The sequence below is a fragment of the Callorhinus ursinus genome, unplaced genomic scaffold (genome assembly GCF_003265705.2).
Source record: "Callorhinus ursinus isolate GAN/ISIS: 27379988/994484 unplaced genomic scaffold, GSC_fseal_2.0 scaffold32, whole genome shotgun sequence".
Classification (NCBI taxonomy): domain Eukaryota; kingdom Metazoa; phylum Chordata; class Mammalia; order Carnivora; family Otariidae; genus Callorhinus; species Callorhinus ursinus.
Window position 1 is genome coordinate 16,033,585 of NW_027397094.1, and position 17,122 is coordinate 16,050,706.

Genomic DNA, 17,122 nt, shown 5'->3' on the forward strand with positions numbered 1-17,122 from the left:
TTGGTTACTTTTTATAAAGGCTTCATATTTTTAGAACTGGGAACACAGTCTCTAAAGTATGCTTCCATAGGTACTGTGGGAAACCAGATCAATGCATACATGTGGTCCGTGTTCATTGTTGCAAATCGGGGGTGGCTGACTCGCCACTGGCAATCGTCAATTGTCTACTTCTTTTTCAGTGCCAGAGAACGTGCCCCACCACCCCCTCTACCACTTGCAACATTCGTCCCACCACCTCCTCTTCCTCCTCCACCAACAGCAATAACTCCTCCCATCATCTATCCTGACTCTATTAGGAAGAGAGATCCATCCAACTTTCCAGCTGCTTATTAGGAGATAGGAGTTGAAAGCCTTTACCCAAGAAGGAGGAACATTCTTGGGATCATTTCCAAATAGCTACAATGCAGAGAACCCAAAAGAAAGGACAAGAGAGGAAAAGCCACTCAGCAGCACAAGGAAAAATGTCAGAAAGGATATACACCAAAATAATAACTGTGGCCATAGCTTGCCATGAAAAGAAAGACGATTTTTTTCCTTTTATTTGTATTTCTGAACTTGCTAAATGTTTTTACAATGATCATGTATTGCTTTAATAATTAGCAAAAAAAAAAATCCACTTTTAGAAATAAAAGGCAATCATCAGCTAATACACTGAGGCTAAAGCAAGTAGGGTTCCTACCTGGAGTCAACTGTCAGACACTTGTATGTGATTTTTTTTTTTTTCAGCCACATCAAAATGTGTAAACTCTGAAAGAGAAACTCTTATTTAAAATGTAATGGCACGGGACGCCTGGGTGGCTCAGTCGGTTAAGCATCTGCCTTCAGCTCAGGTCATGATCCCGGGGTCCTGGGATCGAGTCCCACCTCGGGCTCCTTGCTCAGCGGGGAGTCTGCTTCTCCCTCTCCCTCTGCCTGCCGCTCCCCCTGCTTGTACTCTCTCTCTCTCTTTGACAAATAAATAAATAAAATCTTTTAAATAAATAAATAAAATGTAATGGCAGATCCTCCCATGTGGAACAATTTTTTATGCCCTGTTCTTTACTTGAATTGAATTTAGATATATGATCAGTCATTACCAAAATGGGCTAATCACTTAGGCAATTACTAACTCACTTAGCAATCAGATGCACGGCTGTTAACTGAACCAGCCCTGTACACTGAATACTGAAGTTTATTAGATATAAGTCTAGTTAGGAGAGAAATAAAAAGGACAATTCTCTTATCACAGACTCACTATGGCAACAAGGCCAAAGAAAATTTCTGCCAAGCTGTAATACAACTTAAAGATCTGGCCAATGATTCTTGGGCCTTTTCCACATCAACCGTAACCTTGTAAAATAACACCATTGAAAATCCGAACGGTCACTTGAGTTTCTCCTTCAAGGGCCATGTTATGTTAAAGGGCCTTGGACCATTTAATAGACTGATGTGCCTCTCAGACATGAGAACATACTACCGGCACTGAGGCTATTTTTAGAAGTCATACAAATGGAAGATTTCAATTGCCTATTCATTATTTCTCTCTCCTGGTTTTGGTTGCACTCAGTTTTCACTATTAAACTGGACATGGCATTCAATTAGTTCCTATGAATAGACTTTTCATGAGTAATTTGCTCTGCTAGTGTTTTCATAAAAGATTAGCTGGACACATCTGTTTGTCAGTGCTCAAAAACCACAGGCTCTCTTGTCTTTGAATGGTAATCACCACAACCTGCAATCTTTTAAGACTTAATTGTTTTTTTGTAGAACATCTTTTAACATATTTATCTCTAATGGAATTCAGGACATTAGGAGTTCACTGTTGAGCACCTGCTATCATCATTGTTTTTAAAAATATAACCCAAACCACACTGATGTGTGTACCCTTTCTGCAGTGGACAAATAGAACACACCAGTGTGGTAATGCTCAGCACCAAGAGGATTGTACTACATTGATCTGACTAAAAACACAGCAACGCAAACAGCTTAAATTCTTTGAGTGGCATAAAGGGATCTAAGTAAAATGGCATATTCTAAAAAAAAAACTAAGGGGATGCCTGGGTGGCTCAGCTGGTTAAGCGTCTGCCTTCGGCTCAGGTCATGATCCCAGGGTCCTGGGATTGAGTTCCGCGTCGGGCTCCCTGCTCTGCGGGGAGCCTGCTTCTCCTTCTCCCTCGGCCTGCCTCTCTCTCTCTCTCTCCCTCTCAAATGAATAAATAAAATCTTTAAAAAAATAAAAAATAAATTTAAAAAACTAAGAAGATTAAATAAATTATTTCCACTAGCCTGAGCCATTCCAATTAGGATGAAATCCAATCAGAAGGAATAAAGTATACTAGGATATCAGTTCCTTGGAACAAAGTAGAATTCAGCTGTTTTCTTTGGGCAGAAGAACCACAATACAAATAAAACAGTGACCTTCCATTCAAAGGCGATGTTAATAGAAATCAGTAAACGGCAGCCAAAGATGAGAATGACTAGGAAAGAGCAATGCTTTTAGCATGCTGTGAAGCTGCATAAGCACTGGTCTCAGGCAATGCCTCTAAAAATAGCAAGAAGCTAAAAAAAAGAAATTAGAAGGCAGGATTAGTTTTAAAAAGTATCTTCTCAGAGTCCTTAGATACGATGCAGGTATTAGAAATAAAACCGCAGTTAGTGGGAACATCTTCCCAGAGCAGGAATGGAATAGTAACAGAAAGCTGATGCAAGAAACACCTCGGGTCCTCTACAGAACCAGCTGAATTCCCCCTGTGGTTCCAGTCATGGTCCCCGGCCACTGGGATCTTTGATCGTTAAGTGTAACTCCAAAGACAGAGCTCCAAAACCCCCAATCTACAAAAACAAGAGTAGCTGACAGGTGAGTGACCCTCACCTCCACTTGGTGGAAAAGTCTAACTCCTGGACCCAGATGGGGATGGGTGACAAGTGCCATCCCACAGCAGGAAGACCGTGTTTGAGGCTCCTGAAGGCAGAAGAAGATGTTGTCTTGTTGATGGCTGTCTCCCCAGCACCTAATGCAGTAAGGCACTTAATCCGTATTTATGGAATGAGTGAAGAGTGCTGTATGCAAGCTGTCAAAATAAATCTTGGCTTTATAATCATTAGAACTAGAATCTTAAAGATAAACATCACAGATTGCTTAAGATGTTATCTTAAAAATGTGTAGGATAATCACATAATCAACATAAAGGGAAGGGTTGTAATTCTTCTTTCTATGTATAAGAGCCTCCATTATAGGAGGAAAATCAACATTTTAAAACGATTTATTTGCTTAAGGATCAGGAGATCCAGATTTTAGTCCTGGATTGAGCGGGACCAACTTTGTGACCTTGAGATGATTTCTCTCACTTCAGACCCCGTTTTCTCATCCTACCTATGAGAACCCTAGTCCAATTTGTGCCACCAAATTATCGTGAAAGAAAACAATGCCTGTGAACTGTTTTGAAAACGACAAATGGCAGACTTGTGACAAAAATAAACATAATTCAAGGAAATTGCTGTGACAGCCCTACCTTGTTGATTCAAACTCAAGTCAAATGGCGTCTCTTCAAAGTTCAGCACACATTCGATGTGGCCCAACACCTGGAGGGCTGTTGGAGTCAGAGGAGTTTCTAGCCAGCCTTGCTCTGTGCTTCCTTTCTCAAACGGTAAAATGCACAGCAGCATCCTGTGCCTCCTCCTGTCTCCCGCCCAGCCCTCCATCGACATCCAGCACAGGCTTCCTTTAGCTTCCCAGATACAAGTGGTTCTGAACCACCCAGGAGTCACAAAGCCTTTTGAGGAACACCATGATCCACTGATACACTAAATTCCATCGTAAGCATTAACAGCACTGTCAGCGACAGAAATACCTGGAGGTAGAGAATATGAAATTACAAGAGAGGAGCACAGGTATCCATGAAGAAAAGAGACAAACAAACAAAAGCTTTAAGACTTAGGCATGATGAAGAGTTTCTGAGTTTTCCATGATAGTCTTGTGTATGTGCTCATCTACTGTATTGCTACCTATAGAATTGTTTTGGCCAAAATGCATTTTAGAGTGATACCATCAACCTACAAGAACTGGTCCCCTGCTGTGTGAACCGCTTTGGGGATATCACCTTCCACATTATGTAGGGAGTCCTCCCTACTCTTGGGTATCCGTGAGGAGGATTTGCTGTGCTGCCCGATCCCTTACACCTGCCCCAGGAGATGGAGTAAGTTTCCTGGTTGGTGAGTTTGGGAGCAAGACTGAGCAGACATAGCTCAACCCCTCCCTCCCTCCCTCCTTTTTTTGTTGGAGGCCAGGTGACCCTGCAAAGCTCCCATTCTGCTCTGCTCCTCCAATAACTCAGGTTCACAAGAGGAGACCCCCAGCAAAAAGGAGGCCTCAGCTTATGACTGCCTGTGGCTGGGTGGGTAATTCTTCTTCTGGGGTTTCGTATTCGGAGGCCCATTGTTGCCATAGACCTAAATCCCACACATTCTGCAGTATCAGTTTAGAGCTGATAGTCAGATCTCCATCTGCTTTACCCTCTTCTGTTATCTCTCAATCAGCTCACATCCCTCATTGGAGGGATGTGCCAGTTATTAAGCCACTGTCTCACTGCCACTCAGCTCCCATCTTTTATCTTCCGCTCTGTGCTGGGCGGGACCTCTGCAGACCAACCCCACTTCCGCCTTTGCCACTGGCACCTGCCCAGCTCTGCCAAAAAAGGCCGCTAGAGAGAGGCTGCAGGCTGGAGGAGGAAGGCACTTGCCCCTTCCCATCTGCTCCTTGCTGTCTCCTTCCTGCTCCCATCTGCGACACGCCAGCAAAGCTAGGCTACCGTGTTCCATTCCAGTAGCTCCAGTGTGCAGTTCTCCCAGTACTCACAGAACCAACCTCACCCCCTCAAAGACACCAGCCCCAAAAAGCCAGTGCCACCCCCTCAGTAGTTTGAGTACAGGAGCCCTTTAGCCAGCTCAGGCAGTGCCAACTTGGCTTTTTCCAGCACACTGGGAAAATATCACCATTAACCTAGGATGTGTTCTGTGAATGTAAAAATGTGAGCATCACTGGAGCCAATAATCGAGAGAAAGGCCCGGTTCCCCATGACTGTGGCCTCTCCATGGAGCCTGATCACGGTGGACTTCATCGAGCTTGGCACAGCCCTGGCTGACTCCTCATCCCTGTTTCTGCACCACTGTAGACCCGTCCGAGGTCACGCAGGACCGAGACCCACAGCAACATGCGCGGAGGGCCTGGAGCCAAAATTGGCCATCAGGGACATGACTCACTGCCTCTAGAAACACACAGTGACTCCAGAGGCAATAACGATCACGGTGAAGTGGACAAGGAAGAACACTAATGGATGGGGACCAAATTCTGTATAGAAAACCAAGTGGTATCTGGTTCAGTGGTCACAGGCCATTTTGTTTGTAAGAGCAAAGTTCCGCTGGGCAGTTGGCACTCAGAGTCACCTCGGTGACCACAGCAACCCAGCAAGAACGAGACTCATGCCCTCTGAGTGTAAGATGATTATCATCCCGGGGAGAGGCGGAATTGTTCAGACCAACGTCAAACTCACACTGGAGATCGGCCACAGTTAAGAACAAAAGATACGCGACACCTCATCTTTGGCATTCATTATTCATGAGCTAGAATAGAATGAACACAAAAGCAGAGGGGGTGCATTTTTTGCCACGTACGTATAGGATCATGGTTTATTTCTTAGCGTGGGTCACTGTCAAAACTGTGAAAGCCACTGATTTAGAGAATTCATTGTTGAGAAGTCAGCACTGCGTAGACAAACTTGCCACTAGGCACCTGAAATTCCTCGGGTCAGCAGATGCAGCCCCCGCCTCCCCCTGCCCGGGCCCCGGAGTCTCTGAGCGCCAAGTGCCCAGCATAGCTTTGCTCTTGCAAACAAAATGGCCAACTGCCACTGAACCGGCCACGGTTGTTTTTCTGTACAGACCATGCAGAGATCTCTCTGTCGGGGGAGGAGACGAGGGGAGGGAGGAAGCCTGGGTTTGAGAATACCACTGAACAATGACTGAGGGTATAAAATAACCTGATTGATGGGACAAAAATCACCAGAGCCGACTATCCATTATAAAGTTAACAAGCCAGAATGGGACTTTTTTTTTTTTTTTTTTAATGTCTGCTCTGGGCCAAGTCTCAGAGCAGTCTGATGTAATAGACATGTTAAAAAGAAACGTGACCTTCGCCGGAAGTACACAGAAGCAATGTCTCTCACTTCGGCTGGACCAGAAAGAAGTTCCATAAAAACAGTTAAGTCCACGACCAGTGATCTGACGTCAGGGCAACAACTGTGGAAGGGAAGGACAAAGCCTGTCATCATGTTATGGACCTGAGTTTGCAGGCCAGGTGACTTCTTGCCCAGATGTTGTACCTGCAATTAGTACATACGGTCACCACGGGGGAATGGGTGCTTAGTTATGGTCCAAAAGGCCCCTAAGGTTGCATTCCCATGACTGACATTAGTTGTAGCATATTTTTCCATTCACTTTTGGGTGGGGTTTTTTCCCCGACAAAAATCTAACTGTTCAAACACAGATGTTGAACAATAGTGTTTTTCTGTGCCATGAGAGAGCATGAGGACATTAATGAGACAGGCTCTAGGGTGGGCAGAAATGCCCAACTGACTTTTCTCCAGCCCATGGCCAGCATCCAAACAACTGTTATCCTGAAAGAAAAAGAGAGAGAGAGAAAAGGAGCAAGATGCCACCCTTATCTTAAACGAGCGTATCTTCCACCTGAATCCTCTGTTTCTTTTCATCATGTCTAAAGACATATTAGCTGGTTCTGTGTTGGTATCTATTTGTTTTGTTTTATTTAAATTTAAGGAGTTTCGTTAATAGGAGTTCAGGATGTTGAGGTTTCCGTGGCAGATCCAAAGCAATTGGTTCCAGCTGCCAAGAAGAAAATGAATACCTCTAAGTGGAATGGACACAGAGTAACATCCCTGACTGGGACTAACAGTGTTGGAAGCACACTGCTGTTCATGCTGGAAAACCACGCTCGCAGGACAAGGCAGAAGTGCTTGCTCCAGTGGGGATAACTGGAAGGATCTGTTTCAGAGCCAAGCCTGCTGGACAATCCTGCCCTCCCTGTGTGGGGCCTGATTAGAGACAAATGCCACCGTCCTTCTAGGGTGTGCCATTCTAGCATACTGTGTGGTTTTGGACACCCAAAAGTCAAGCTTCCAGTCAGTATCTCCAGAATCTTCCTCGCTCTCCATATAGTCCCAGAGTGTCTGAGGTCTCATTTTTAAGTCTTATGGCAATACTTTTTTTTTGTTCTCTCCTCTAATATGTGTTTTTATTTCCTGGAAATTGTACAGTTTAAAATGTTTTCCTATTCTTTTTTTTAAATTTTATTTTATTATGTTATGTTAATCACCATACATTACATCATTAGTTTTTGATGTAGTCATCCATGGTTCATTGTTTTCTTATAACACCCAGTGCTCCATGCAGTACGTGCCCTCCTTAATACCCATCACCAGGCTAACCCATCCCCCCACACCCCTCCCCTCTAGAACCCTCAGTTTGTTTCCCAGAGTCCATCGTCTCTCATGGTTCCTCTCTCCCTCCGATTCCCCCCCTTTCATTTTTCCCTTCCTTCTCCTAATGTCCTCCATGCTGTTCCTTATGTTCCACAAATAAGTGAAACCATATGATAAGTGACTTTCTCTGCTTGACTTATTTCACTTAGCATAATCTCCTCCAGTCCCGTCCATGTGGATGTAAAAGGTGGATATTCATCCTTTCTGATGGCTGAGCAATATTCCATTGTATATATGGACCACATCTTCTTTATCCATTCATCTCTTGAAGGGCATCTCAGCTCTTTGCACAGTTTGGCTATTGTGGACTTTGCTTCTATGAACATTGGGGTGTATATGGCCCTTCTTCACACTACATCTGTGTCTTTGGGGTAAATACCCAGGAGTGCAATTGCTGGGTCATAGGGTAGCTCTATTTTTAATTTTCTGAGGCAATACTTTTCAAGTACTTGTTTTTTGTTGTTTTTGTTTTGCTTGAACGCTTTTGAAGATTCGGTCTTACTGAGTACTAACAACCGATAAAAGCCAAGGCACACTGCTACTTGGGATGGAACTCCCTTCCAGCTCCCCTAAGGATCCCTGTGACCCCTCAGAGCACAGTTTGAAAACCAGTCTGCCAGCATTCTGAAAAAATACACAGATTCAAAACTGTTGAGGAGCTGTAATACAGCCAAACACCAAGCTGCCCACTGTCCATTGCTGTCCCAAGTTCGTCTGACGTAAGTGAACATTTCATTGTATAAGGTCTTCAAGAAAAATAAAACATTCGTATTTTCATCCACTGGTTTGATAGGGACAGACTCCGATTTCCAAGATGCAAGTAAATTTCTGATTCCAAAGATATGCATAAAATGTTAATCTCAGTGAGATTTACTTACCCAGAACATGAGGCCAAATCCTCAGCTGTGGTACTGAGGGCTTTATGAGATTTCTGACTTTCCAAAGCTTTTTTTTTTTTTTTGGTATATTTCCTTCTAATTTTTCCTATTATTTTTTTATCTTTTTCTTTTTTCACGTGTAGTATGGAAAAGCCTAAAAAGCAGAAAGCATTATCCATAGCTCCCCAGCCAGGGGCAGGCCTAGCCAGGATGTTGGCAGAGTTCTTCCAATCAGGACACTTTTCCTATTTAACATTTCCTTTGTTTCTCACATGAGCCCAGCAAGGTGGATAGGGCAGACCTTATTGTACCCATTTAGCAGATGAAGACAGGATCTGCCACATCACAGCAGATCTGGCTCTGGGAAAAGTTCCAGAACAGCATGCCCATTTTCTACTTGTAATTTTCATGATAAGGACTAACAGTTTCCATCTACTCCAAATTAAAATGGAATCCTTCCCCCTGACTTCCTAAAGAGGAGAAGTAAATTACCTGTGATTATCCATGCACTTAGTATCAGAACTAAGGCTACAACCCAGGTCAACTGATCCTCAGAACTGATTTCCTCCACCAAACCTGCAAGGCTGAATGGCAAAACATTGTCTCCCTGCTTCCTCAAAACCATTTCTGCCCCCACGACTACCTAGGGAAAGGAGCAAACTCATAAAATTCACATTTTAGCCCTCACAGAGAAAAGCCTCAAGGGAAAATACCCCACAGCAGAAAACAAAAGGGAAGTAGTAAAGTTTATGGAAAGGCAATCGTGAGGCAATAGAAAGATGTGCAGAAAACATCCTGTGCTGTTTTGGCCAAGAAGAGAGAAAGAGAGCTAACAAAGAAAAGGCGTAAGACTATAGCCCGGCCCGTGCAGGGTAATCAAGTCCGTGGCAATAAAAATTCATTATGAACAAATCTCATTGAAAAACAAGTTCCCAGAGGAACTAATTACACTAAATGTTCCGGCAGTGACTTCGGGAGTGCTCATTCCTAAGCCACCCTTGGGGACGTGAAAGCCACCACGTTCTAAAGCAAACGGGGGGCGGGCAGGAGCGCCTATCTCCTGCCAAACAATAAGCTTCTCTCAGGTTAATGTTCTATCAGGCCTGTCAATCGTAACTTACTTTGTATTAGGAGACAAGCCAGCACATTGTAGAAAGGTCAAGTGGAAAACTGTCCCTTCTGCTACATGACTGTCACCAACTGATAAAGGTCATTCCACCCAGTACATCGCCATGACGGAAAATAACTTTGTTTGTCTCCTGTGAAATATTTGAAAAGTCCCTCTGCTGTGGGTTTTCCGGTTTCTCTCTGCTCTCTAAAAGTATTAAGCTAGGCACTCCAAGGTATCCAGCCACTGCTTTGACAATAACTTGTTTACCAACAAACAGGCACAGAAAAACACAAAGACAGCAGGTCTCAAAGACTATTATATAGACTCACAATATTTAAATAGTTTACTGGTAATTGTAATTAGAGCAATCACATTCAGCATTATATATAACCCAGATGCTTAGCATACACCATCTCATTAAATCTCAAAACAACTCTGATATTCTGTTTTACAGGTGGGAGAAATGGAAGCTTGGAAAGATTATATGATTTGTCCAAGCTTAGACAGCTAGTAAATGGCAGAACCTAACTTTGTTGTCAGGTTCTTAACTATGTTGACCTGAACAGCGCTAACATTTTATGACTCTATTAATAATCAGTAAAGTTATTGACTATTAATAGCAAAATAACAATGACAATTATCATTTGTAGTTAAGATATATTTTGAACATTCCTTTGTTCCTTCAACAACCATTTCTTAAAAGTTGACTTTGACCAGGCACTATGCTAGGGGCTAGAGATAAAAAAAAAAAAAAAAAAAAAAAAGTTAAAATTAGACAAGGTCTTTTTCTCTCCCCCAGACAGCTTATAGTCCAGCCAAGGAGATATCCAACAGCTGTATTAGAACATAATATGGATGGGGCTAGGGAAACGTGCAGAGAAGCCAAAAGAAGGGACACTGAAACCAAGACTCGATGGTCTAATAGGATCTGAAAAGGAGAAGGCGGGAGTGAGTGCAGGCAAAGGTGTAAACCGATCCGGAGCTGACATGCCGCCTTCAGGAACTACTGAAGCACTAGAAAGTAACTGGCAGTGGGAAAGGAGCGGCCAGAAAAGAAATTAGTAAGCTAGGCAAGGGCCACGGTGAGACAGAGTTACTGCAGGCTAAGTTTACCAGTTATGCTAAAAATGTCCATCACAGAGAGAAGTAAAATGGGAACATGATCCTACACGCATCTGAGAAAGAAGACTGGCTGTAGGGTGAAGGATAGAGAGGATCGGGCGAAGAATGGAAGCAGGGACCCTTTAAGAGACGAGCATGTTAGTCCAGGCAAAAACCAGACGGAAGGAAGAGATACTTAGGGGATGAAATCTAAAGGATGCAGTGGCTTAAAGTCCAGGGGGAGGGGAGTGTCCAGCACGACCCCCAGTTTTTCTTGCTTGGCGCCATTCATTGCAGCAGGAATCACAGCAAGAGCAGCTGGCTGTGCCAGAGATCAAGAATTTCTAGAGGAAGGCCTGGATCTTAGGTTCTACACAATAATACGGGTCGGGGGGAGAATTTAGGTCACAAATGCAAGTCCTTTCCCTTATTAATGGAGAGATCTGACTTTGAGGAAACAAAGGTACCCTGAAAACCATTCTCAGGCTAGAAAGAGCAGGCAAACCAAGTATGGAGGTGGCAAAATTGTGGGATGAATGTGCTTACAGAACACACAGAACTTTATGTTACAACAGCAGTCAGTCCCCACGCTGAATATGTGCTTTGCCACTTTGTCCTACTTGGTCTTGTCTCTCCTTGTTGAAACAAGACCCAAAGGCCAATGCACGATCTCACACTAATGGCCCCGGGCGGCAGGGGCAGCAGAGGGAGCTGGTTCAAAACTGTGTCAAGGATCCTCGTCACAACCCACGGCCATCAGCGCCAAAGTCGGGGTGAACAATCGCTGTCTAGAGCTTTCTACTCAGAACCCATGGGATGCCCTTTGGTTCTCCAGAGTGTCTGCCTCCTTCCAACTGAAGACCTTGCAAGGTAAACAAAGATTTTTGTTTCCAAGTCTTAATAGGAAACTTATTCAAATTTCCCTATGTAACTTTTTTTAACAAATGGGTCACGATTCATCTCTAAAAGGCAGGGCCTCCAGAGCTGCTGATATATTCACAGCATGCTTTCCAGCCCTTGCGCATTCAGAAGCAGGGGCAACAGACAGACCGCAGAGCTTGTTAAATCTGGAGGGAACAGCCACTCAAGCCTCTCTTCTGGTGTGACTCTCTGTCATCCAGAAGGTGTTGGGAGTATATTCGCTGTCAATTTCTTATTAGACAGGATGCAAGATTTAATTAAGTGCCTGGGCAGTTTATGAAAACTGATTAGCTGTCCAATAACAAATCACCAGGGCAAAGAGCCCCAAGTAGGGGCAGGGGCACCATAACATTGCCATTAATGCAGAGGAAATGGACGCCATGTTTGTAAATGACCATTCTAAATGGATGGATTAAATAGTTGCCTGGAAATTGAAACTTAACCCTCTCTGCCCATGAAGGTACAGGTCACAAAGCAGCAGAGACCCACAGAAAAATGGCCGGAGCACAGAATCAATCTCTCTTCAGTGCTTCCTCTTCACTCTTGTCTTTAGCCCTCCATTTGTCTCAATTTCCTCCTCTTCCATTTTTTCCCATCCACCCTCAAAACCAGCATACCCAATTTTCTCAAAGCCCAAGCAGAGCTTCAATCTCATTTTCTCAATGTCATCCAATGTCATGCGATAGAGAATGAGGCAGAGAACGAGATTCAAGGTCACGAAATTCACGGCCGAGAAGAAAAACAGTTTGCCTCAGGAAGATGTGAAGAGTAGTCAAGCCTTAAATGCCTCATTATGATTTGCATGTTTTAATATGTATTGCTTTACCTCATTTCCGAATTTTTTGCAGCTGGAAAGAAATCAGGCTTTGTGCAAATAAGCTTCTTATTGCCAAACAGAAAATAAGAAGCCAAATCATTCTTATTTCTCTGCAGGGTACTGATGCTAACTCCTGGCAGAGATTGTTCAGAAGAAGCCACACTTCGCACCGCATTTTCAAACCTGTGCACCAAGCTCCTCACGTAGGCCATTATCACCTTGAACCTCCCACCCACACAGAGGGATAGGTATCCTTGTTCCTAGTTTACCCAGGGGCAAACTGGTGTTCAAGGACAGATGACAGGACAAGAGGGCCCCGCACACTGACGCAGAGTCCCCTCACCCGGTCCCTGGGACTCTCCACTCTTTCTGCTGAGCTGACCTCACCCAGAGGTCCAGAAGGGGTTATTATTAAACAGTTCACAGCTCGTCGTATATAAACTCCATCTCTACTAAAAACATACAGGAAATTAAAACTAAATATGTAAATAAACACTTGTTAAATCTTTCACAGCTTGTGAAGGTGTTTTTTATTTTTTATTGTTATGTTAATCACCATACATTACATCATGAGTTTTGGATGTAGTGTTCCATGATTCATTGTTTGTGCATAACACCCAGTGCTCCACGCAGAACGTGCCCTCTTTAATACCCATCACCAGGCTAACCCATCCCCCTACCCTCCTCCCCTCTAGAACCCTCAGTTTGTTTTTCAGAGTCCATCGTCTCTCATGGTTCGTCTCCCCCTCCGACTTACTCCCCTTCATTCTTCCCCTCCTGCTATTCTTCTCCTTTTTTTTTTTTTCCTTGACATATGTTGCATTATTTGTTTCAGAGGTACAGATCTGTGATTCAACAGTCTTGCACAATTCACAGCGCTGTGAAGGTGTTTTTAAGTACTGACTATCCCGGGTTGAGTAAGAGCTAATTATTTCTAACTGTCACTTTGTGTAGAAATAGAAGGGTTAATTAACCTGCCAGTTGAATTCATCAATCAGTCAATTCCGTGACAGGACATGGGCCATTCAGCCCCATAATAACCAATTGATTGATTGAACTTTTTCCTAATTGAACACACCAAGCCCCCCCAGATGCTGCCACGGTCAAGAGACAAATCGAAGGATACTTTGCTCCCTAGGGAAGATTAGGACAAAAGTCCCTGGAAAAATCTCTAAATAAGAGGCAACCTCCAACTAATATGTGGGAGCCAGTTTTGGAAGGGGGGGGACCGCATTAATTCACCGTGGCTTCCCATCGTCCAGCAGAGTGCTGGGAAATAGCAGGCATTCCATAAGCGTTTCCTGACTCAATGAATAAACTCCGTGCAGTGTGCTTCCGTGTGAATCTTCTCGTATATTTTTCACATCCCTGATTTTGAAATTCCCATGTTGTTCTTGACCATTCTTAATGACTGTGTGTGTGTGTGTGTCTCGCGAAGCAGTAAGTGAACCAGGCTACCATTTTTATCTGCTCACCACCAGTCGCCTCATCTCCTCATAGCAGACGTAGCCACCTCATCACTGGGGCAGACAGGTAACCACGCTTGGCTCAGGAAAGTGCCTCACCCCTCAGCTGTTACAGCAGCTAGTCCCAGGGGGTGGCACCTGCCCCAAGCCTACCCTGAAAGCTTGCACACTGGCGCCACGGAGTCCCAGTACTGTGAGTATAAAAGTCTTGAATTGCCATGTGGAATAACGTGGTGTGATCGTTTTTAAAACATTCCTCCATCCAAAAAGTGGCCTATTTCTTCTCTGCTTGAAGATGGGCGACCTTTGGTGACTTGCTTCAAATGTAGAATGTGGTGGAATGAACACCACATAATTTTTTAGACGAAGTCATGAAAGACAAGAGATTTTCCTCTGCCTCCCTCCCTCTCTCTGCCCCCTCCCCATCCCCAGTACACTCACCATCATGCTGTGAGGAAGGCAAGCAGCCCCACGGAAAGGCCCCAAATGGGCATTTCATCCACAATCCCAGCTGACAGGCAGCATCCACTGCCCAACACAAGAGCAGGCCTTCAAATGATCACAGGCCTCCCTCGTTCTCTGAGCATCCCCAGCTAAGGCCCAACGGAGCAAAGAAGAGCTATCTCTGCTAAGATTTTCCACAATTTTAGATTTATTTAGCACAATAAATGCTGTCATTTCGATAAGCCCGTAAGATTGGGGGGTCACTTGGGGCGCCTGGGTGGCTCAGTCAGTTAGGCGTCTGCCTTCGGCTCAGGTCATGATCCCAGGGTCCTGGGATGGAGCCCCACATGGGGCTCCCTGCTCAGTGAGGGAGCCTGCTTCTCCCTCTCCCACTCCCCCTGCTTGTGCTCTCTCTCTCTCTCTCTCTCTCAGTTAAATAAATAAATAGATCTTTAAAAAAATATTCTTAAGATTGGGGGGTCATTTGTGACACAGCAATAGAGAGCAGGAGCGGATTTGGGAGCCATAGTAAGGTTCTCCCATAAGAAAGCCCAAAACATGTGGCCACAGATTTGGGATTGGGTGGTCCATGGAAACTGGAAGGGCCCTAAAGACACAGGAGAAGCACAACTGATCCTGAGGAGGCTGCTGCTGAGGATTTACAGGAGAGAGAAGAAAATGTTATCAGAAGCTGGAACAAAGGAGGAAAGTTTGAAAACTCCCACCTGAGGTGACATGGCAAATACAAAGGGTACCTACTGAGCTGCGCGGTCTGGTTAGGGAGATTCATTCCCAGGCAGGGGGCCGAAGAAACCACCCAGCTGCTCCTTACTAGCCACAGTACAATGTAAGAAGAGAGAAAGAAGCTAAGGAAATGATTTTCTATAGAGAAGCCAGGACTCGCTGGGCTTGAAATTAACACTGTTCCTTATCTCCAGCCTCTTCAGATGACCAACAGTGCTAAGATTAAGAAATGGCTGGCTTCCAGGCAAAGATCAAACCCAGAGTGCTGCCTGGAACATATGGTCAAAGATGAGACCAACGACATAAACCATAAAACCCTTTCTAAGATCTCAGGAGGATCACAGACCCTTTCAAATAGTCAAACAGCCCTGTTAAGAATCTTAGGAGCATCGTTCCCCACCCCTCACCCCCTGCGAGCCGTACAGGGAGCAGGAAAAAGAAACTATTCTTGCAGAGACCTGTCGGCATAGCTTTTGTCTGATGGAGAAGATTATAAATTCATTCATATAAAACCCAAAACGTTTTTAAAAGAATTATGTCAAGTTGGAAAGAACAAGGCCAGTAAGTACAAGACGACAAGAGGCATTCAGACTCCCAAACATGTAGGGGTGGAAAGTAGGCTGAGAAACTACTTGGCTCCAAACTCAGACTGCTGCTTATGGACAAGGAAGGACACCTGAGAGTACAGAACCGGAGCCCACAGGTCAGAGCTGAGTGCTGTGAAGAATCACTTCCAGCTCCTAACCGAGGAACACATGACAGGAGCACAGCTGCATTTCAAAATTGCCGTGGACCCGTGGCTGCCATGTGCCTCCCACTCCCCCCCTTTCTGAACAAGTATCTGTAGCAGTGATCCTACACCTGTCCCACCACCATATGTTGGGATCGTGGCGGTTGACAAGCTGTATCTTCAGTACACTAGTGCTCCAATCCATCATCGAGAGAAACCGTACCCTAGAAGCTGTGCTCAGAGAATCCCACCCGAGCAGCCTCACCTGCAGTAGCACCTGAGTTAGACATGGAGCTCCTGGATACCAAGCTGGAACCTGGTGCCATAGCATGTGACACTGTTGAAGGGTTTTGAGAGTGGATGAGTACATTTTGCATGTGGAAAGAAGGTAAAAACACACAGGAATAAAGGGCAGTCTGTGGTGGCTTCAAAAGATGCCCACAAATTCTTTAGCCACTCCTCCCATCGACAGATGGATAATTACCCTGCCCTCAAGCATGGATCACATCACCCTTCGTGACTTACTTCTGATGAGTATATGCAGCAAATGGTAATGCTGCCTGACCTCCAAGTAACCATTCTTGCCCAGCTCTCTCTCAGGATGTCATCACCGTACTATGAGAAAGCCAAGCAGCCATGGGCTACAGGTGTCCCAGCCCCAGCCACATACCAGCAGACAGTCAGCATCAACCACCAGCCACGAGTGACCCACAGTGCAGGTGATTCCAAGCCCCAGCCTTCCAGTTGAAGCCTGGAGTAGAGATGAGCTGCGCCCACTCAGCCCTCCCCAAAATGCGGACTCAAAGCAAAATAAATATTGTCATTGTTTTTCTTAAACAGCTTTATCAAGTATAATTCACCTACCATACAATTCACCCATTTAAAGGATACAATGCAATGGGTTTGGGTACATTGCATTAATTTTTTTTAATTGTGGTAAAATATGTATAATGCAAAATTGGCCATTTTAACCATTTTTGAGTATATAATTCAGTGGCATTAAGTACGTTCCCAATGTCGGGCAACCATCACCACTTACCATTTCTGAAACTTTTTATCATCTCAAGCAGGAACTGTACATATGGCTGAATGATATTCCATTGTATGTATATGTCACAGTTTGTTTATCCATTCATCAACTGATGGACATTTGGGTTTGTTGCTACCGCTTGGCCAACGTGAGTGATGCTGCATGAACATTAGCATACAAATATCTGTTTTCCTCCCTGCTTTCCATTCCTTTAGGAACATACTTAGGAGTAGAATTTCTTGGTCAGGAGGTAATTCTATGTTTAGCTTCTTGAGGAACCACCAGGCTGTTTTCCATAGCACTGCACCATTTTACATTCCTACAGTGATGTATGAGAGCTCCAATTTC

The 17,122-nt window shown here is 44.4% G+C and overlaps 1 protein-coding gene across 5 annotated transcripts in view; it reads right to left on the reverse strand.

The window, feature by feature from the left end:
* Window positions 1-17,122, reverse strand: part of DISC1 (DISC1 scaffold protein) — a 393,175-nt gene that overhangs the window by 304,850 nt on the left and 71,203 nt on the right. For 3 of the 5 annotated variants that reach the window (XR_012374326.1, XM_073879052.1, XM_025850695.2), the window contains exon 4: window positions 16,010-16,081. The exons of the other annotated variants lie outside the window; for them this stretch is intronic. Coding sequence is in view for 2 of the 3 variants with exons in the window: in XM_073879052.1 (XP_073735153.1) it covers window positions 16,010-16,081 (72 nt within the window). In the remaining variant the exon portion in view is untranslated. The remainder of the gene's footprint in view (window positions 1-16,009; window positions 16,082-17,122) is intronic. 5 annotated transcript variants of the gene reach the window in all.